At 37.7% G+C, this 22,946-nt stretch overlaps 1 protein-coding gene across 1 annotated transcript in view; it reads right to left on the bottom strand.

Moving 5' to 3' along the window:
* The window catches only part of LOC108716219 (neuronal tyrosine-phosphorylated phosphoinositide-3-kinase adapter 2), a 93,732-nt gene that overhangs the window by 64,922 nt on the left and 5,864 nt on the right, over positions 1–22,946 (bottom strand). The window contains exon 2 of the mRNA XM_041563375.1: positions 7,840–8,079. Coding sequence (XP_041419309.1) covers positions 7,840–8,042 — 203 coding nt within the window. The 5' untranslated portion in view covers positions 8,043–8,079. The remainder of the gene's footprint in view (positions 1–7,839; positions 8,080–22,946) is intronic.

Below are 22,946 nucleotides of genomic sequence, written 5' to 3' on the forward strand. Positions count from 1 at the left end.
TGTGCCTGTCAAAAAAGTTCTAGTTATACCAATTTAGGTTAGAACCATATCCCAATGTCCTATTAACAGGGTAACAGACAAAATTGGAAATACCCTCAGAATATCAATCAAGAACATCAGCATTACAGAAAAGAAAATCCGTTTTCAGTGGCTTTTAGTGGCTTTTCTTCAGATATTTAGAACTGCTCCCTGAGCGAAAGCCATCAAACACCTCATAGCCCACACTATTAAATCAACTCTACTTGGAGCTGCCTAAATTTTCACATCAATCAATTCTCTATCATAAATCTGCCTTGTCTGTACTCTGTACAAATATTGTAGTCGAGGTCCCTTTTTAAAGAAATTGTTCACCTTTGTAGAGAGTGATATTCTGAGACAATGCAATTGGTTTTGATTTTTTTGTTGTTGTTTTTGAGTTATTTAGCTTTTTATTCAGCAACTCTCTTATTTGCAATTTCAGGTCGCTAGGGTCCAAATTACCTTAGCAACCATGCGTTGATTTAAATAAGAGACTGGAATAGGAGAGGGCTTGAATAGAAAGATGAGTAATAAAAAAATATCAATGACAATAAGCCCATTTACTAAACCTCAAATTTATCTGGTCGAGTTTTTAAAGGGGAAAACACAAACTTTTAGAGGGAAAAAAAACTTAAATTTTTAGAGATTTATTATAACCCAAAGCTGCTAAAAATGAAAATCCAAAAATTCACCATTTCAAACCTGTTGAGGTCATGTAGAAGCCAATGGCAGATGTCCCTGAAGTTGTTTCTTGACATTATGGTCTGCGCCGGGTAATCCGATAAAGTCTGGTCTTTTATCTGATAATCCGATAAAGTTGAGTTCTCAGAGCATCAATCGTATGATTTAAATTGATGCTCGGTTTTGTCGCAATTTTTTTTTGCTCTGACTTTTTTGAGAAGAATTATTGAAAAATGAGTTAAATTCGTGGATGAGAGTTTAGTTGTTTGTTTTATTAAAAAAACTGAGATAAACTTGAATTTTATTAAATAACCACCTAAAGATGTAGCTTTACAAAGCACTTTTTTAGATGTGAACGCTGGAAAGAGTCAGAAGAAGAATTAATCAAAAAGAAAAAAGATTAAAGCCAATTGAAAATTGGTTAGAATTGGCCATTCTATAACATACTTAAAAGATAACTTAAAAGCGAACCACCCCTGTAAAGTGTTACTTCCAAAATTAAGGGGGTAATTTACTAAAACTCGAGTTTATAGATATTTTTATATTTGGATTTTTAGCAGCTTTGGGAATATAATAAATCTTTTTTTCCTCGAAAAATTTATTTTTTTCCATTTAGAAACTCGACAAGATAAATTTAAGGTTTAATAGATGGGCCACTAAACTGTAGAAGATACATGAAGTGCACCAGGAGGAGGTAGTCGTGACAACGCTCTATATGAGTGGTGTAAACATCGCTCCCCCCTAAACTTAATGACAAGTTGTGGCATATATTCATTCATAGCAGGGGTAAAACCCCCTGGAAAAATGAGTGAATCCACTGTTTTATAAAGTGGGTCAAATAGAGCTGCATATTTCAGCAGAAAGCAGGTATAATGTACAGCTTCATTTTAATTAGTGATGGGTGAATTTGGGGTGTTTCGCTGAAAAAATAGCGAATCTCCTTTGAAATTCGCAAAACAGCAAAAAATTTGCAAAACGGCATTGACGTCTCGTTTTTGACACCGGCGTCAACTTTTTGGGAATTCGCAGCGAATTCGCACCTGGCGAATAAATTTGCCCATCACTAATTTTAATCCCATCTCAGGCTGAAAACAATCCACAGACCCAATGCATCCCATTCATTAAGGTTAGGCTCCAACCTGGAGAACAGCTGTATTTTTAAAAGCATATACAGCGATAGAGAAAATGTATGATTTGCTCTTATTCTGTCTTTATAAATATCTGATAAAAACAATTGTCACCTGATGATTAGGGATGTCGCGGACTGTTCGCCCGCGAACTAATTCGCGCGAACATCGACTATTCGCGTTCGGCGAATGTTCGCGAACGTCGCGCGACGTTCGCCAATTTGGGTTCGCCTTAGCTGGCGCTTATTTTTGCCTTCTCACCCCAGACCAGCAGATACATGGCAGCCAATCAGGAAGCTCTCCCTCCTGGACCACCCCCACACCCCCGGACCACTCCCCTTCCATATATAAACTGAAGCCCTGCAGCGTTTTTTCATTCTGCCTGTGTGTGCTTGGAAGAGCTAGTGTAGGGAGAGAGCTGTTAGTGATTTGAGGGACAGTTGATAGTAACTTTGTTGGCTAGTAATCTACTTGATACTGCTCTGTATTGTAGGGACAGAACTCTGCAGGGATTTGAGGGACATTTTAGGTTAGGTAGCTTTGCTGGCTAGTAATCTACCTTCTACTGCAGTGCTCTGTATGTAGCTGCTGTGGGCAGCTGTCTGTCCTGCTGCTGATCTCTCATCTGCATCTGTTCTTCAAACAACTGCCACCTAGCTGTCTAAATATCAATAATAATACCGTCTCCAGAAACACCACCCGAGTGACGTTTTTCAAGCAGCAATAATATATTCCGTATCCAACGGCTGTAGTGTATACGTTGCCCTTGCAGGCATTATTTGCCCAGTCTTTAACCAAGTGCCACCTAGCTGTGTGAGCTTTTTCACATTCCGTGTCCAGAAACATCACCTGAGTGACGTAGTGTGATTTCTGCCCTTTACAGCACAAAACGCAGCGCTGTGTCAACAATGGATTTTTCAGATACATTTTTGCCCTTGATCCCCCTCTGGCATGCCACTGTCCAGGTCGTTGCACCCTTTAAACAACTTTAAAATCATTTTTCTGGCCAGAAATGTCTTTTCTAGCTTTTAAAATTCGCCTTCCCATTGAAGTCTATGGGGTTCGCGACGTTCGCGAACTATTCGCATGTTTTGTCGCAAGTTCGCGAATATGTTCGCGAACATTTTTTCCGCCGTTCGCTACATCCCTACTGATGATGGTTTTCATTAATGGTAGCACATACTAGGGCGCATTTATGTCTGCAAGCGCAGTGAGGAACTTGCTGAATCTGAGGCACGTGGGAATGTAGGCATCCATGAATATTACAATGAGTGATTCTTTATCCTATAAGCAACATGCATGCCATTTAAAAATAGGAATCAGCTTTCAGTAATTCAGGGCACATTGTCATTTCTCATTAGAAATTCGCAGTGATCAAAGCTATAGTGGGGCATAGCCAATAGTCTGTTGATGTCACAAATTCAGAACAGCGTACCAGTAAAACCCAGAGTAAGAAAATATAAATCATCCCTGGAGATCTGCACCTCTGCTCATTCTGGATCATGTGTGCTATTAAGTAAAGACAACAATAGGTTTGTTTAAAAATCCAAAAATGTCCAGAGAGAGATATTTACTGTAAAACAATTTAATATCTGTATATGGAGAATAGAGATATCCACAATAGCACAACATGACTCTGGGCCTAGTATTAAGGGAAATAAATTACAGATGGAGCAAACTTTGTTTTGAAGTCACGCTGCACACAAAGGTACATTTTCCTGCATAGCCATATCTCACATTTAATGCAAGGCATCTGTTAATCCAGTGAGAGGGCAATACTGGTGATAGAACTTAAAGGGATACTGTCATGGGAAAAAAATATTTTTCCAAAATGAATCAGTTAATAGTGCTGCTCCAGCAGAATTCTGCACTGAAATCCATTTCTCAAAAGAGCAAACAGATTTTTTTATATTCAATTTTGAAATCTGACATGGGGCTAGACATTTTGTCAATTTCCCAGCTGCCCCATGTCATGTGACTTGTGCTCTGATAAACTTCAATCACTCTTTACTGCTGTACTGCAAGTTAGAGTAATATCACCCCCTCCCTTTCCCCCCCCCAGCAGCCAAACAAAAGAACAATGGGAAGGTAACCAGATAACAGCTCCCTAACACAAGATAACAACTGCCTGGTAGATCTAAGAACAACACTCAATAGTAAAAACCCATGTCCCACTGGGACACATTCAGTTACATTGAGAAGGAAAAACAGCAGCCTGCCAGAAAGCATTTCTCTCCTGAAGTGCAGGCACAAGTCACATGACATGGGGCAGCTGGGAAATGGACAAAATGTCTAGCCCCATGTCAGATTTCAAAATTGAATATAAAAAAATCTGTTTGCTCTTTTGAGAAATGGATTTCAATGCAGAATTCTGCTGGAGCAGCACTATTAACTGATTCATTTTGAAAAAATTTTTTTTTCCCATGACAGTATCCCTTTAAGTGCACCATTCATTTTTCATAGTTGACCATTAAAGATGAGGTTTCACCAAACCATATTAATAGTGATGGGCGAATTTGTGCTGTTTCGCTTCGCCGAAAAATTCGGGAATTTTTGCGAAACGGCGAAAAATTCGCGAAACGGCGCCAGCGTCTCGTTTTTGACACCGGCGCCCGTTTTTTCGACGCCGGCGCCCGTTTTTGGCGCCGGCGCCCGTTTTTGGCGAATTTTTGCAGCAAATTTTCGCGGGCATTTCGCGAATTTATTCGCTGGCAGCGAAACGCGCAAATTCGCCGCGAATTCGCGCCTGGCGAATAAATTCGCCCATCACTACATATTAATACATTCCTTCATATATTTCGGATAGATACAGTAAATACCAGCTGCACAGATGATTGAAAAAGTCTTGTAGTATGTATGGAGTAAAAGTCAGCATGAATGTATCATCGTCTGATTAAATGTTTAACCTCCACATTAACAGATTCTAAACAGTGTAAATAATCATACAATTAAACCATTCTTCAATTCCAGTGTAGAACCAATAACAAAGCATACTTCATTTTTTCACTATTTCAGATGTATATGCTAGAGGAAGCAGGGTTTAATGGGAAATAAGCTCAGTATAAAGCAACATTAAACATACATTTTTGAATGCTCCATTAAAACCAACTCCATTTGTAGAAGCCTATTGTTACTTTAAAGGCACCACTGGCTGCATACTGCAGATATTCGTATCATACAATAGATGCATCTTCTGCATTGCATGTCTCCCTGCTTTGTGGAAATCATAAAAGCATGCATTGTTGATATTTATCCCAAACAAAACCACTTGAGCACTAAGCGGCATAAAAATTCAAGAAACACTTGCTTCTGGGATCTTGTTATGATCTGCACAAAGCCAGATCAGCCCACGGTAGCCTTGGCCAATTCAGGCACAAGTAGGTACAGGGCTGCTTTGCTGTCTGCACCTGTTGGTGTGCAATAACTGGCATCTAAATGACTTATGCCCTTCCCTCTACCTGCTCTTCATGAACACGGAGCTGTCTAATTCTATTCATGGGGCAAGCACAGGTCCTTGCACAAAATGCCATGATAATCACAAGTAATTAATATCACTGAAATTTAAAACCCTATCTAATATACTATACATTATTAAAAAGTCACTTTTTTTTACAGATATCTTTATTCGCTTGCTACAACCCTGTTATCGCTCTTGTCCTGAAATGTTCATACTAGCTATGAAATTGTTTTTAAAAAACAAAAGCTTTAAGAGTTCTAAGGCCTATATATACACGCTATAGTAATAAACTCATGAAACAGGGGCAGAATTGTCCCTATAAAGCATGAACTATGTACACCACCTAATTTCACAGGCAAAACCTATTTTAATAAGAGAAATCTTGATCTCCATTAGCAGTGCCACTGATAGATAATATGTATGTATGTGTCTATAGTTTGTAGAACTGTTGCATGGATAGGTCTTGATCTATATGTATACCTGAAACTTTTTATGTCAGACGCCATTAGATCCACATAAAGGCCATGGTATTTGTAAACCCTGCAGTCTAAACAAAGAGATGAAAGGTGCCTAACCCTGTCCTCATCCCACGCAGCCAGTGATGAACCTTCCCTGCATATTCCCCAAGGAACACAGATGGACCAAACCGCAAGAGATGTAGATCTACTAGAACAGCTCATACACTTATTGATTCACCTGTACACCTCAGAGAATATTCTAAAATAGCCACTGTCAGAATATATCTATCAAGAAACTACAGCGAATTCTGCACTTTCCGATGACTTTGGAAAAACACAGATCTTTGTTGATCATAGCCAAATGTATTGCATACACTGGACAGCACATATCTTCACAGTAAATCAATTAGGGGTGGCAGTTCTGAGTTCTCTTATATACAGGGGTTTTATATCTAAACTAGGACATACATTTTAAAGGTGATCTTCAAGCTTTACCAACATAGGGAGAGACAATACCCCCATTCAAGAACTATTGGTTCAGTCCCTGGCACTAATTACAGCAGCACACACATAGCATTGACTTCCTGAGGTATTATGGCTGACAGAATTATGCTCCTTGTATTGTATTAGTGCATTGCCCCTTGCCACTGTCCTGTTTCTATATACACTATGCTAAAACACAATTGGCAGCATATGATAAAATCCGTAAACAGAATAATAATTTGCAAAAAAACCCAAATTGAGTCACTATGTGTTCACAAAGCACATCCTAACTGTGTAGAGAAATTATAGGGGAAATGTAAAAAATGTAGTACAGGTATGGGACCTATTGTCCAGAATGCTCAGGACCTGGGGTTTTCGAGAGAAGGGATCTTCTCTGTAATTTGGATCTCCATATCTTAAAGGAGAAGCAAACACTAATGTTAAAAAACCCTACCCCCTACCCTACATAGACCCCCCTCCCCATACTTAGTTGCTACTCCGGGCAAATGCCCCTAAGTCTTTACTTACCCCTCGGTGTAGATTGTGTGCAGCGGAGTTCACAGGCACCATCTTTAGCCGCTTCAGTAATCTTCAGGTCTTCTCCTCGCAATTTCAGTGAGTTTCGGCGCATGCACAGTTGTTGCGAAACAGAAAATAGCTCCAAATGCGCATGCGCCAATACAGTACTCCAGTGTCGGACTGGCCCGGCGGGATACCGGGAAAATACCCGGTGGGCCCCGACCCTAGTGGGCCCCCGCCGGGCCAGTCCCCCTGCCCCAAACAGTTTTAAAAAAAATAATAAAAATAATTTCGGTGCATCGCAGCGCCATTTGCGCATGCGCGCCGAGCGCCGTTTCCATTTGCGCATGCGCGATGCGCCGCCTGGGCGCCGAGCAGGGATTCGCCAAGTAGGTAGGGGGGGCCAGAGGGGGGCCCTGGACACCAGTCCCGGTGGGCCCCGGACCCCCCAGTCCGACCCTGCAGTACTCACTTCCCGAAGATTGCTGAAGAGAAGAAGAAGATGGCACCCGTGAACTCTGCTGGACAGAATCTGCACTGAGGGGCATTTGCCCAGGGAAGCAGCAAGGCTGGGGGGATGAGGGAGGGGGGTCAGGATTTTTTAACTTTAGGGTTTGCTTCTCCTTTAAGTCTACTAGATAAATAATTTGAACATTAAATAAACCCAGTAGGATTGTTTTGCCCACAATAAGGATTAATTATAGCCTTGCTGGGATCAAGTACAAGGTACTGTTTTATTATTACACAGAAAAAGGGAATTATTTTTAAAAATTTTAATTATTTAAATAAAATGAAGTCTATGGGAGGTGGCTTTTCCGTAAATCAGAGCTTTCTGGTCAACAGATCCCATATCTGTATCAGCACATTGCAGACGCATCTGAAGCATGGTGCAAAATTGGCAAAAACTGTTCACAGACTTGTGACTCCTTTTTCCCAAATAATGTTTTGATTTTATATTCCATTTGTATTATGAAGTCAACACGATGCAAGTCAAATATAAAAAAAAAAACATGTCTATTATCTGATTCTGTTATTCATAATTATTTATATTGCTGCAAATGGTGTTTTGGTAGAGAGAAAGCAATATTCATATTACCGTTTAATGACATCTTGTTTCCGGCGCTTTTCGTGTTTTTCTTTCATGTAAGCGAGATTAGTTTCATTTCTCAGGCGATCATTCTCTCTGGCGATATCTGAAGCATTCTGAATCACCAAACCATCATAGGCCTTTAGCCCCATATCTTCAATGTACTGGAGAAATGCGCTCAATTTATCTTCCTCTGCATTGGAATTCATCATCTTGTAGAAGATAATTGGAAAAATGGCCACAGTTCTTCTGTTGAAAATAACAAAAAACAACCGAAAATGTATATTTGTTACTTTATTTTTTATCTCTTGCCATTCTTTAACATTAGACTATTTTTGAAAATATTATACTTAATATATAAACAATTTGATTGATCTCCAGAAACATGCTCCTGCATTCAGCCAAGGTCTAGGCCCACCAAATGGCTTTATATTGTAACCCAAGAAAAAGACACTACACAAATATATTTCATGAATTTAGAGTTGGTGTGTCTGTACTGTATGATAACACATGCACAACTGCAACTTCCATCATCCACAGTATGTGGAATGTGAATATGTAGGAGAGCTGCAGATTGGAGATTGAGTAGTGCTTCTGCATTTTCATGAAAATATTTGTGCGCCAGCCCCATATGAAATATAATGGGGTTGTAATGAAAATAAAATCAAGTATCTATCACTGGAATTCTACAGGGGGTGCGCAACTGACTAATTTTTTAGTTGAAGCTTTTCCAAAGCTCAGAAAAACTCAATTGCATTAATTCATGAAGAATTATAACTCAATCACCCTTACACTCACCATTGTTTTTTTTTAAAAACTATTTTGTTTATTTATTTTTTAAAACATACAAATGATAAAAGCTTGAATGTTGGCAGGTTTTTTTTTTGCACAATTTTTTTCTTTAAAATTGTTAGATTTTTTTCAATCGATAAGTCTTACAAATTGGAGTAAAAATAATAAACAAAAGCAGCAATTTGAATTTTATGTTATTTCCTTGCATAAATCTGTACAGGGGCAAGAAATAATCATTCAGTTTTAGAAAATACTTCAGGTTGTCAAAACATTATATATGTTTCAGGAAAAGATTAAAGGCTGGATAATGCTATTATCAGTAACATTGTTGGGGAAGTAAGGGTTAAGATCAAGGATGCCCAATTCAAAGCTCTTGTAGTAGTTCACCTCCAGCAGAGAGAGCTTTAATGTACATTTATTTAAGGGATTTCCCAAGACAATTTTGTCAGTGTTTTCTGTATTCCCTCTGTCAATCCATACAATGGAATATACTAGAAATAATCAAAAGATCAACTATACAAACCCCCATTCCTGTTGCAAATCCTACTGATATGTTATCTGTTAACATATTACCTTTACATGGCAGATGTACACAAAGACTGGGACCCACATACCATTTTAAATATCAGTGCAATTGCATGTGTTTCATGTTGAAGTATACATGTAAGTGCACACATTTAATGCATCAGTGCAATTACGTCAGACACAACACCATCTCTAGGTTGCTATTAGGCTGGAATTACTGGAAGAAAATCCTGCATTGTGGGTAAAGAACGTGATGACTTGAAATTGTCCTTGTGAATGAGCCCTGTTGTTTTTATTTCAGCTGCAGCTGCTGTTTTATCTTGTAGTGTTGTGCCAGATAAAGTCTTTGTGGCACCATATGGCAAGCAGGTTGTTTATAGGAACATCCTATTCATTAGATATTTAGAAGCAGTTGTTTGAGAGAGCACATCTGAACAAATAACTAAAACACATAAAGATCCACAGAACAATAAGTCAGCGTCTGAATAATTACATTACGTTGTGCTTCCAGACAACCATCATACATACATACATACATACATACATACATACATACATTCCCTTTTCTATTTTACAATGAAGACAATGAAAATCCAGCTGTGCAACTCAGCTGTTGCCACTTCTGTTTTGGTTTATTTTTTTTAAACCTGCTTCCTATATGAATATAGGTTTAATAAACACTACTATTAACTACAGTGGTTAGTAAGTCTGAGGTCTCACTCAGATAGATAACAGATGGGATACAAGGCCTAATTGGTCAAGCCAGTTATAACAGCATATACCTCATTCATGTAGTCCTTCATGTAGTCCTTCGACTTCGTATATCGAAGTCGAAGGATTTAGCGCTATTCGTTCGATCGAACGATCGAACGAAAAAACGTTCGATAGAAAGATTAAATCCTTCGAATCGTTCGATTCGAAGGATTTTAATCCATCGATTGAACTATTTTTCTTTGACCAAAAAATGCTTAGGAAGCCTACGGCGACCTTCCCCATAGGCTAACAGCTTTTAGGTGGCGAACTAGGGGGTCGAAGTTTTTTCTTAAAGTGACAGTACTTCGACTATCGAATGGTTGAATAGTCAAACGATTTTTAGTTCGAATCGTTCAATTAGAAGTCGAAGTCGTAGCCGAAGGTCGAAGTAGCCCATTTGATGCTCGAAGTAGCCAAAAAAAACATTTGAAATTCAACGTTTTTTTTATTCATTCCTTCACTCGAGCTAAGTAAATGGGCACACTAATGTTACACATACACTTTGATTTTTCAGAGTCCACCAAATGACTCCAAATAGGTTCTAGGAGGTCACCCATAGGCTAAAACAGCAATTTGGCAGGTTTTAGATGGCAAGCGGTCGAAGTTGAATTTTTAAAGACACAGTAAATTTCGATATTTGAATTTTCTAATTTTTTTTCAAATTCAACTCAAATTTGGACTATTCCCTTGTCGACGTACACTAAAATTACCTGGAAATTTGAATTTAAAAATTTTAATTTTCACTTCGACCCTTGATAAATCTGCCCCTTAAGGTATGGAGATCCAGATTACAGAAAAATCCATTATCCAGAAAACCCCAGTTCCCAAGCATTCTGGCCCAGGTCCAGGTTTTCTTTTTACAATAGAACACATCAGGGGGAGTAATATTTCCTTGTAATTGTTCATCCAGGGCATGGCAACTAGAATTCAATTACTTTATTCACATTTCTGCAGAGCCTGTGTCAATTACCAGCAGCCTTTACTGCAGTTACAAGGATTTGAGGCAGAGATGTACAAATGAGGACACTGTCACTTTAGATTATTCATGTAAGGGGATGGTCATGATTTGGTGTCCTCACAAGCCATTGCTCCTGCTTATCAGAATGACTAACATGGACATTACTGAAGCTTAAATAAAAGTCTCATTTATACCAACTTCAATATAACAAATGCCTGTATGTATCAAGCACAGAGACCAGCACACATTCCCCTTGTCTGCTGTAAATATCACTTATCTTAATGAACATTTCCACACTATGGATTTATTGCTGTATTTTAATCACACTAAAATAGAGACGTCTGCAGCGTTAAATTGACATACAATGGCCTAAATCTGTTGCTTCATAGTGGTGGAATGTAAAAAAATAGTAAAATGAAGCAATGATGTACATACTTTTTCTTTCATGGGAACAAATTTCCTTTGTGCATATTTAATAAACCTGTAGTTTTTGCAAACTTGTATTTAGCGTCCAATAGACAAGCCTATCGTAGGATTGCTTATCCAGAAACCCATTATCCAGAAAGCTCTGACTTATGGAATGGCCTTTTCCCATAGACTCCATTTTAATCAAATAATTCAAATGTTTAAAAATGATTTCCTTGTTCTATGTAATAATAAAACAGTACCTTGTACTTGATCCAAACTAAGATGTAATTAACCATAATATGAGCCAAACAATCCTATTGGATTTATTTGATGTTTAAATGATTTTTTTAGCAGGACATATGGTATAGAGATCGATTTATGAAAAGACCCCATATGAGGAAAGCACCATGGGGCAAATTCACTAACCTCCGAAAATTCGCCAGTGACGGATACGCTCACAGCGCAACATTTCACCAGGCGTAGATTTGCCTGGATAATGCTAATTCACTAAAATCCTTATGTTGCGTCCTGGCGAAGTTGCGCTAGCGTTACTGCACCAAGCAAAGCATAGCGCTAGCGTTGTGTAATTTACATACAGCAGGAAGTTAAAGTTCAATGGACGTATATGTTGCAGCAAATACATTACACTACACAAGCCCGGGAAACCTTAATAAAAGAAAATAGAGTTATTATAATGCCCTACACATGAGCCCAGTGTATAGTTTATGTGCCATATGTTAGGAAATGTAGGGGGGATGCTGGTTACCCCAAAAAATGTTGCACTCTTTTGCAGCCTTTCACCCTGAGAAAAGGAAAAGACGCCGGCGTTTTTTGGGACTTTTGAGGAACTCCTATCTACTCTATTGCACTTCGCCTGGTCTGAGGTGGCAAAGGCAAGTCTGGCGCAAGAGGTAACGTTCAGTAAAATCTGCATCTTAGTAAATTTGCGTAGTTACGTCCATTCGCCAGAGCGCAAATTCACCAGGCATTAGGGAGCGAAGTACCGCTATAGTCTATCTCTTTCGCTAGCGAAGTTACGCCAGCGCCCGTTGGTAAATCAGTGAAGTACTGAAATGACATCACCAGCTTTAGTCACTTCGCTCTTTAGTAAATTTGCCCCCATGGCTCGAGCATTCTGGATAACAGGTCCCATACCGGTAAAAGCTTTTACTGAAAAAGCCTATATTTTTCCTATTTTTGCCCTTACAAATGGCGGTGCACACTGCTATTTTGTTTGAAGGTTACACTACCCTCATTTATGTTGGGTGGTGCGGGAGATAAAAATATGCAGAATTTAACTAGTATCTCTTTTATCGCACTCTGTAAATTTACTGTAATAGTCTGAAATATCCCAATTTCGTCAAAAACCCAAAATACACATCACAATAAATTCATATATATAACACCAATCTCATTTAAAATAAAATCACATATTGTATTGCACATTTAAGTGTCACTAATATATGAATTAAAGTGTGCTTGTTTCAAATATTAATTCATGGCATATGGAAATTATTTATCAAATTAATTTTCTCAAAGTTCACCTCTATTTTTACCTCTAATTTCCAAGTCTTTGAAAATTCACAATATAATAATAACAGTGCAATGAAGAACATTTTTTTTTAATTTGGGCAATTTTTCAACTTGTATTGCATTTCACCATTGGTGTATTATATCCAAATCCAGATTCCAGCTGAGTACTGCATGAGTACTGGCTCATCTACAGGCCAATTTGGACAGTCGTTTGGATTTCACTCAGCCCAGACAGAAAACCTGATCTGCTGATGCTGCTTCTCAGCCAAAGTTACTATATATGATAATAAATCAGATCCAGAAATGAAAGGAGACAATTTCTTCCTCTTGCTTTTTCCAAGAGGCAACAGAAGTGGAGTATCTTAATTGAGATGCAATGATAAGATAGATCATGTAGATTAGGCTAAATGCTTCCAGATAATTTCTCAGGATAACATACACATACTGGAATGATGGGCCCATCTAGTGCATTATAACATCTTATGGCTTGTTTTCATCCACAAGTGAAACTGCAAAGCACCTCGGGAATAGGATTCTAATATTCCATAATAATGCCGCACACTGGAAAAGATGAAATCCTCACAACTAGACAATGTGTGATTTGTCAAAAATGATAGTTAGCTTCGCTTGTGGCCAATTGCTGCAGACACATGCAATGATTATAGAATGCTGGGGAAAATGCTGTACCATTGGGGGCAAACATGTTGAATGTCTTGTGAAACCTGCTCTTTGCATATTGCACCTGTTTCCTAAATGACTAAGGGTTATTTTGATTGAATTTCCATGAGTAGTCCATAAACTTCACTACATGTCTTATTTTTTATGAAAAGTCAAGGCAATCTTGTATTTAACATGGAGTCCAGGAGCTGCTGACTGTGAAATGTCAGGGCATTCTCCAGTACTAAATGACCATTTGTATGAGTTGGGTTATATGTCAGTATAGTGTATGGTTCTTTTTTCACACTGTATTTTTATGAAGTTCATTTTTGTGAAGCACCACTAGAAAATGTAGAAGGTACATGGACAGAAAACAGAACATTTACACTCCCTTGTTTTCTCAATATTTTAATCACTATCTCTTGCAAAAGAGATAGATGTAATGGTTACAACTAAATTGCATTGGCCTAGTTCTTTTCATTATTTGCAAAAGAACCATCATCACATACACAGGTCACTCAGTGCAAAGTCCTTTTATATTATGACTTATTACATTCTCTACAAGTCTACGAGGCAAATTCACTAAACGGCGAATTGTCACCAGCAAACGCTTCACCACACTTCGCACCACTTCGACAAGCGAAAATTCGTTACCACTATGCTAATTCACTAAAATGCGAAGTTGCGTCCTAGATGCTGAATGCTGGCGACTTTACCCTATCGTTACTTCGGCAGTGAGAAATTATGCTAGCGATCTCTTCTGCCTAACAAAACTTCATTAGTCCTTTTATGCTTAGGTCAATTTGAATAGGGCAGTATGGACGTCTTTATTAGAGATGTTGGTGAAAATGCTTCAAGTGGCCACTTTTTATTACAAATGTCCAAGGAACCTGAATAAAGACAAAAGCGATCCTCTAATGCCTTACACATGAGCTCACCCTAAAACGAATGTTCCATGCCCCTCAAATGTCTGGGGGAAAATGTCAACACAAAAAAGTTTAATAGTTAGGACTTTTGCAAGCAATCCCGCTTAAAGGGATACTGTCATGGGAAAACATGTTTTTTTCAAAACACATCAGTTAATAGTGCTGCTCCAGCAGACTTCTGCACTGAAATCCATTTTTTCAAAAGAACAAACAGATTTTTTTATATTCAATTTTGAAATCTGATATGGAGCTAGACATATTGTCAATTTCCCAGCTGCCTCCAGTCATGTGACTACTTGGTTATTAGTTTAAAAATTAGCATAACTTTGAATTATTTACTGAAAACACTCTCTTTTGTTATATGACTGTGAAATAGCTTATGCTGACTGCACATGTGGAGATATTTGGAGCATCTGACCAACTGGCCTGAGACTATTCAGAATGATATGGTCTTGCACATGGAGGCAAATGTATGTATGTCAAGGGAAGTTTAAAGTATATATTGCTCTTTTTTGGTTTACTGTTGATTATTAAGCTGTGCAAATGGGAAGGCATTAGCAGGTCAGATTTTCTGTTCAGTATTAATAACTATGCTGCCATGGTATGCAATGGGATCTCATCAGGCATCCGCCATATATAATGAGGTTTAGCTAAAAAATGTACAAACAAATTCCTGGAAAAACCACCTCTCTATATTCTCAGACTCACATGATAATACACATACAAATTTTGTGATTTCTCATTTGAAAATGAGCCATTAAATGAAGTCATATTGGGCTCAGGAGGATTTATTGCACCCACCTTCCTGCTAATAGTTGAAATAATATATTTAAAGAGAAGCAATATGTATAAACAATTATTATTGCAATTATATGCTGCTCCCCCAAGTTAAACTAATACCCAATAATCATCTGCTTCCTGTTTCTGTCCATATGTTAAACAATATCAAAAGGTGGTTTCTAAAAAAAACATATGTGGTAAGGCTTTATAAAGGTGCTTTCCAAAATGAAAAAAAAAAGAGCAATTTCAAAGTAAACACAAAGCCACATGCCGCAGACTGTGCTAATTATAATTATTACATTAGGATTTTTTAATGTGCTATTACACAATTATGCACCCAGAAACTTTTCCAGTTAGCTGTTAACACGCTATTTAGAAAATGCTGCCAGACTAATTATCTTTTACTTATGAAGCATTCCATTTAAAAATGTTTTCCACCCCAATGTACAAATGGAGTCATAATAAACTTTGCAACATATAGAAATATCTCAAGGGCATGCAGTATATTGATTGGAAGTCCTCTGAAAAAGAAACAGTTTTATTTTCGGGTGTCAGAATATTGGGTATTTCCTATTCGAGGAAGCACTAACTAGTATGGGGGACTAGCACTACCTAGTGCAGGTATGGGATACGTCATCCGGAAACCCATTATCCAGAAAGCTCCAAATTACGAATCTCCCATAGACTCTATTTAAATGAAATAATTCAAATATGGAAGAATTATTTCCTTTTTCGTGTAATAATTTTATATACTTGATCCAAAGAAAGAAACAACGAATCCTTATTGGAGGCAAAACAACCCTACTGTGTTTATTTAATGTTTAAAATATATTTCAGAAGACAAAGTATGGAGATGCAAATTGTGGAAATTTATTGTCCATACACTTCTAAATAAAGCAATTTTGTGATGTTATGCTATATCAGGCAACTAAGCCACTCTGTGTATCACTAGTCTAAGTGTTAGCGTTGGAAATGCTGCCAAGCTTACTGGTGCCATATTAGATAAATGATAGATTTGCAGTAATATAATTCAATGGATGAGCAATGAAACTGCATGCTGTTATCACTATTATCACAACCATGAGGTTACCATTGTTGTTACCATTGAATATGAATTTTAATATGTGTTAAGTGTAAGGGAAATATAAGTATATACATTATCATTTGTGAAATAATCCATGACTGGGCTACCATGTTCCATAAACCTAGGTGTATATATATTGAGGTCATACATTTCTGCTTTTATAGCCTTCCTACTTGTTTATATTGTTTATGTCTTAAAGCTTTTAATATTAACAAGGGTTGTTGCTTCTATTGGAGCTGAAAATGTACCTATGTGCTCCACTTTGAAGCAACACTATGAATGCTGCTTTCCTACTGAGGCCAGATGAGGTTCACATGTCTTGCTGCATAGAAGGAACCCCCTAAAGATGGGCCTGGCAACATTTACCAATTTAGATATTGTCATTGCATGGCATAAAGACACAGCTTTATTTGTATTTGCTTTTTGCAACTGGTTATAGGTTTCAAGTCTGAATGCCCTACGTACACAGGCACAGTAAAGTGCACCCAAGAGCAGGATCATTATGAATGCAGTGGGGGAAGTGTGGGGAATGAAAAGAAGAATAAACAAAAGACAGAATAGATGAAATTAGTACAGAGATTACAGGAGACAAAAGAATGCAAGAAAAAATAGTTTTGGGGAGAAGAAAATGACACAAAGGAGTAGGAGGGAATGGGTAAGTAGAGCAGAACAAAGAGAGAAAGTGGAGAAACAAATGGGAGATCCATGATAAAAGGAAAATAAAGAGAAGGGCAAAGGTTAAAGAGACTGAAAAAGGCAATAGTGCGAGAACCCAGTTAGACACATATTTTGTGTGTCTTAAGTTGACCATACACCCTCCAATTTAATCACATGAAACAACGATTTTTTGACTTTGTGTAGGCTCTGAATAATCATCCCAACAATTTTCGTACCATGCTGATCAGTTGTTTTCTGTTTGATACTGATAATACTGTATCTTTATATGTATTGCCTTTTTTGTTGATACCCATTGACGACCTATGATATACTGTATAAACAAAATGAACACACCCACAGAAGGACTTTTTATATTTTTTGTCTATTCAGTTTAAAAGCCATTGCTTAATCCAACTCTTTTCCTTCTTCTTTTTTTCCTGATGTGCCAATCATATTGCAATTGCTGCTCTGTATTTGGTATACATACATATACTGGACTCATTTTAAAAAATAAAATAAAATCTGTGATTGAAAACAGAAAATCATAATACTGAGTGGAAATGATCAATCCTAGCATGTTATTTTTTTAAAACAGGTTATTTTTTTTAAACAGGTACAGGTATGGGACCCATTATCCAGAAACCTGTCATCAAGAAAGCTCTAAATTACAGAAAGACCATCTCCCATGGACTCAATTTTATCCAAATAATCCTAATTTTTAAAAATGATTTCCTTTTTCTCTGTAAAATAAAACAGTAGCTTGTACTTGATCCAAACTAAGATATAATTAATCCTTATTGGAAGCAAAACCAGCCGTTTGGGTTTATTTAATGTTAACATGATTTTCTAGCAGATTTAAGGTATGAAGATCCTAATAATGGAAACATTCATCATCCAGAAAACCCCAGGTCCCGAGCATTCCAGATAACAGGTCCCAAACCTGTAATATATAGTGATGGGCGAATTTGCGCAAAAAATTTGCGAAACGGCGCCGGAGTCTAGTTTTTGACGCTGGCGCCTGTTTTTTACGCCGTTTTTTTCTACACCGGCGAATCACGCAAATTCGCAGCGAATTTGCGGCTGGTGAATAAATTCGCCCATCACTAGTAATATACATTTAAGCAAGAACATGTATGGTTTCCATATGTCACTACTATTTCTGGGACAATCAGATTGCAATGCTACAATTTAAATCTGAATGTTTGTTTTAGCTTGTTGCATTAAAATGTATAATCGATGAAAATTCATCATCAGACAAATAAAATCTGAATGTGCATGGGCTTTAGGAGCGAATACAGCATTTTGCCATTTTAGTTTCACATATAAATAATTTTGCAGCCTTTATATACCCATTCAATTGTAAAATAATTGAAAGCCTCCATTTGCTTCCACCAATACCACAAGTGTGTGACAATAAATACTGTAGGTAAATATACACATTAATGTGTATAGCCCTGCAGATTGTTTTTAATTAAATAGAGAACCTTATGCTTTAAAAGTTAATGGCCTAATTGGCATTTGACTTACAACGTACATTTAAGCATTAGTAAATCTGCCATTGGGTTTGCTAACCACACTTCTCCTAAAGTGTTACATTATCATCAATCATACTTTAATTCCACTTTTTCAGTTTCAGAATTTCTTCATGAAGAGACCTCACCACACTTAAAGGAGAACTAAAGCCTAACTGAAGAAGTAGGCTAGAAATGTTGAACAATATGTGTTGGGCTTCTGTACCAGCCAAAGACAAACACAGTCCTTTAGCAGTAAAGATCTGGGTCTCCAAAGATACCCCAGTAGCTCCCCATCTTCTTTTCTGCTGATTCACTGTACATGCTCTGTGCTGCTGTCACTTACTGAGCTTAGGGCCGACTCAAAATAAACAGTACACATAGAATATAATTTATATATATAACAGTATAGCATAATGTAATAATCAGCACTGTAGCATCAGTTTATATTACAGGGCAACTTCATTGTCTGCTTAATAATTTGCAACAACCCCTAAGCTTAGCTTCTCAACAGCTGCTCTGAGCTCACTGAGCATGTGAGTGTCACAGACACTTTCCAAGATGATGACCCCCTGTGACAAGTTTGAAGTCCTGGATCATTGCTGCTATTGACAAGCTGAAACTTTAGGCTGGTACAGTAAGTTCAGTATATAAAATATGGAATTATTAGCCTTTTTAGGATTTAGTTCTCCTTTAAATCCTGTTGGTCCACAATGATTTTGGGGGTTTATGAAACCAAATTACAAACTGTTTTAAATTGAGAAGACGTTTCAATAGATTTAATTGACTTGATAAGATAGTATGAAATATCTTTCTTTCTGATCAGATCTAATGGTTGGGAAGTCTTTGACAATTGTGCCTCAAACAGTTAGGGACATTTCCTGATTGGACCAAACATTGTCCATGTTACTTTCCAATCCATAGGAGTTCTGGTACCCATTGTGTCTGTCTGTAAAATTTTCCTTGTAGTAGATGGCGCTGTGTTTGCCTTTATCTGTATCTACTGACCAGCATTACAGGAGCTACAATATAATGGACATGGTGCACTGACTATACAAATTGCATCCTGCTACTGAATTCCCTGTAGTATTTAACCCAGGTTGCACATACAGTCTCTGATATTAATATTAAATCACAGGTAGGTGAAGTAGATTGCAGTAGACTTATCGCTACAAACCATTGCAGTTCCATTGCATTGTTTCACGGGTGTTCCAGATAGGTTACCCTAATCGCTCGGTCTGCTAAGTGGTCCCTGCAGAGTGGCATGAGAAAAACAACTGACTCCTTTCCTTTCAACAGAAAGTAGTATCCTGCATGATAAATATGCAGATTTTTTTTTTCATCAATAACACCTGTTGATCTGTTGTTTATAACAGCCATGTATGTTAAACTAGTTTAATTGAATGGACAGAAATATATATATTTTTTTTTACATACATGGCATCAGCCTATGTAATCAATATCACCCCTATTTATTTTATTGTGGACTGAAGCATTTGTCATTTGGTATTTATTGTCTTTTTAAACAAAGTTTACAATGTAGACATTACATTTGACTGCAAAAGAATCAGTCCTTTATTAAAGATTACCAAGATTTATCCTGACCCTATAACCAATTAACCTTTAATCCGAATTATTGGAAGAATCTTGTGGTTTAAATGTTTACACAAGCTATTCTGTCATTGTTATTCCATTGAGTAATGGCTTACAAGCTTACCGATACCGACCCATTTTCATCATTTACAGTACAACTGCAGCTCCCTACAGCCATCATGTGACAAAGCCACTAGTAGAAATGAATCATTAATGCTTATCTGACCACTAGGAGCCTTAATATTTCAGTCCTGCATATTTCTCTAGGGCTCAAAGGGTTAAAACACATTTTGAGAAATTGTAGCGATTTTGTGTTAAAGTTAATAACCTCATTTATTCTCTTGGCTGGTAATATTTCAAGCCGTATAGCATCTAAAAGAACAATTTATCTCTGCTTTGTTTTTTTTTTTCATGCCTTTCCAGAGCTCTCTACCTCTTGTGGGCAATGCCAAAGGAATAGTAAATATTTACTCACCAAAGTTATGGTGAAATGCATTTGATTACAGTCAAATAAATTCATGGAGGTATTCATAGCTCGAATTCAACCACATTCCTTACCACACTTTAGGAAACTATTCCAATAATCTTAAGGTTTCAAAGTCTCCTGGAAAGGGCTCAAGAAGTAGTATAATCAATATCTAATTATCGTGAGTGCTGGTATTCTCTTAACCAATTGGCTGCAGAACTAACAACCGCAAATCTTTCTTCAAAATTCTATTCCTGATATGATTTCAAAGCTTTTCCCTAGTGCTTGTTGGAAACTTGAGAGAATGTATGGGTAGCCTATGGCACAGCATTTTCAGAGTTATACCTCCTATTGTACCTAGGTATCTGGTGTACCCACAAAATACTTGCTCATATGCCCCTTGTTAGTCCAACACACTCGGAAGATAAAGATATAAAAGTTGATTTGTGCCAATAGTAAACACTTTACCATAGTGCCAATCCATGTTGTTCTTTTGCCAGTATATCTCATAATATTTAGGGTGCATGGAAGTATAAGAGGTCAACACTGAATGAAACAACTTTACAACTGTACACTTATTTACATGAGATAAAAACATAGCAGGTGTCCAGTAAAAGTTATATACAGGTATGGGATCCGTTATCCAGAAACTCATTATCCAGAAAGCTCTGAATTATGGAATGCCCATCTCCATTTTATCCAAATACTCCAAATTTTTTAAATATGATCTCCTTTTTCCCTGTAGTAATAAAACAGTACCTTGTGCTTGATCCAAGATATTATTAATCCTTATTGGAAGCAAAGCCAGCCTATTGGTTTTATTTAATGTTTACATGATTTTCTAGTAGACTTAAGGTATGAATTATAGAAAGATCCATTATGCAGAAAACCCCAGGCCCTGAGCATTCTGGATAACAGCATACCTGTAATAGATTATTTGTAACCATGCCCCAGTTATTGCCCTACCTGCATTTAAGCCTGGTCTTTACACATATATGATTAATAAATTCCTCATGTTCTGCCAAATGAGAGAGTGTCAGCTCAGACCTTTGCTGGGGAGGAAACATTACAGTCAGCATTTCTCGATCTGCTATAATAGAGACAGTAAGAAAGATCTATGTATGGCCATGGCCTTAGATATGGAAGCTTCCATGATATCCTTACAAGAGTAAGGAGTATTGCATGTTAAAGGGATACTGTCATGGGAAAAAAATTGTATTTCAAAATGAATCAGTTAATAGTGCTGCTCCAGCAGAATTCTACACTGAAATCCATTTCTCAAAAGAGCAAACAGATTTTTTTATATTCAATTTTGAAATCTGACATGGGGCTAGACATATTGTCAATTTCCCAGCTGCCCCAAGTCATGTGACTTGTGCTCTGATAAACTTCAATCACTCTTTATTGCTGTACTGCAAGTTGGAGTGATATCGCCCCCCTCCCATTTCCCCCCAGCAGCCAAACAAAAGAACAATGGGAAGGTAACCAGATAACAGCTCCCTAACACAAGATAACAGCTGCCTGGTAGATCTAAGAACAACGCTCAATAGTAAAAACCCATGTCCCACTGAGACACATTCAGTTACATTGAGAACGAAAAACAGCAGCCTGCCAGAAAGCATTTCTCTCCTAAAGTGCAGGCACAAGTCACATGACCAGGGGCAGCTGGGAAATTGACAATATGTCTAGCCCCATGTCAGATTTCAAAATTGAATACAAAAAAATTTGTTTGCTCTTTTGAGAAATGGATTTCAGTGCAGAATTCTGCTGGAGCAGCACTATTAACTGATTCATTTTGGAAAAAAAAAATGTTTTTCCCATGACAGTATCCCTTTAAATAGCACTGATATGGTTTAAAGGGCAACAAAACCCTGAGGACAACCCTAGGTGCCTCTAGAGGTCTCCCTCCCTCATCCCAAACTGCACCACTGAGAATTCAAAAACAGCAGCTCACGTCTATTGGCAGACTATGGGGTAAATTTATCAAAGAGTGAAGTTCCGCCACTAGAGTGAAATTCCGCAGCTCTCAATTCATTTCCATGGGATTTTGAAAGGCGTATTTATCAATGGGTGAAGTGAAAGTTCACCCTTTGATAAATACGCCTATAAAAATCCCATAGAAATGAATGGAGAGTGGCGGAATTTCACTCTAGTGGCGGAACTTCACTATTAACTTCACTCTTTGATAAATATACCCCTTGATCTTGCACCACTTTGGATCCTCTTCTCTGTGATGGCCAACATGGTGCATAAGCAGTTGAAGCAAAGTAATGATAGGCTATAACTGTGCAGGCTTCCCTGAAGCTGAAATGCCACCCACCAACCCCGCTGCACTAATCTCCACTTTTTTCAGAACCACATCTGGTGAATGGGGTAGGGAGGTCTCTGGAGGAGGTCTAGGGTTGTTCTCAGGGTTTGATTCTCCTGTAATGTATTAAATAAACCGTCCTTCTTCCCCCTTTTTATGCTTGTT

The sequence above is a fragment of the Xenopus laevis genome, chromosome 5L (assembly GCF_017654675.1).
Source record: "Xenopus laevis strain J_2021 chromosome 5L, Xenopus_laevis_v10.1, whole genome shotgun sequence".
NCBI lineage: Eukaryota > Metazoa > Chordata > Amphibia > Anura > Pipidae > Xenopus > Xenopus laevis.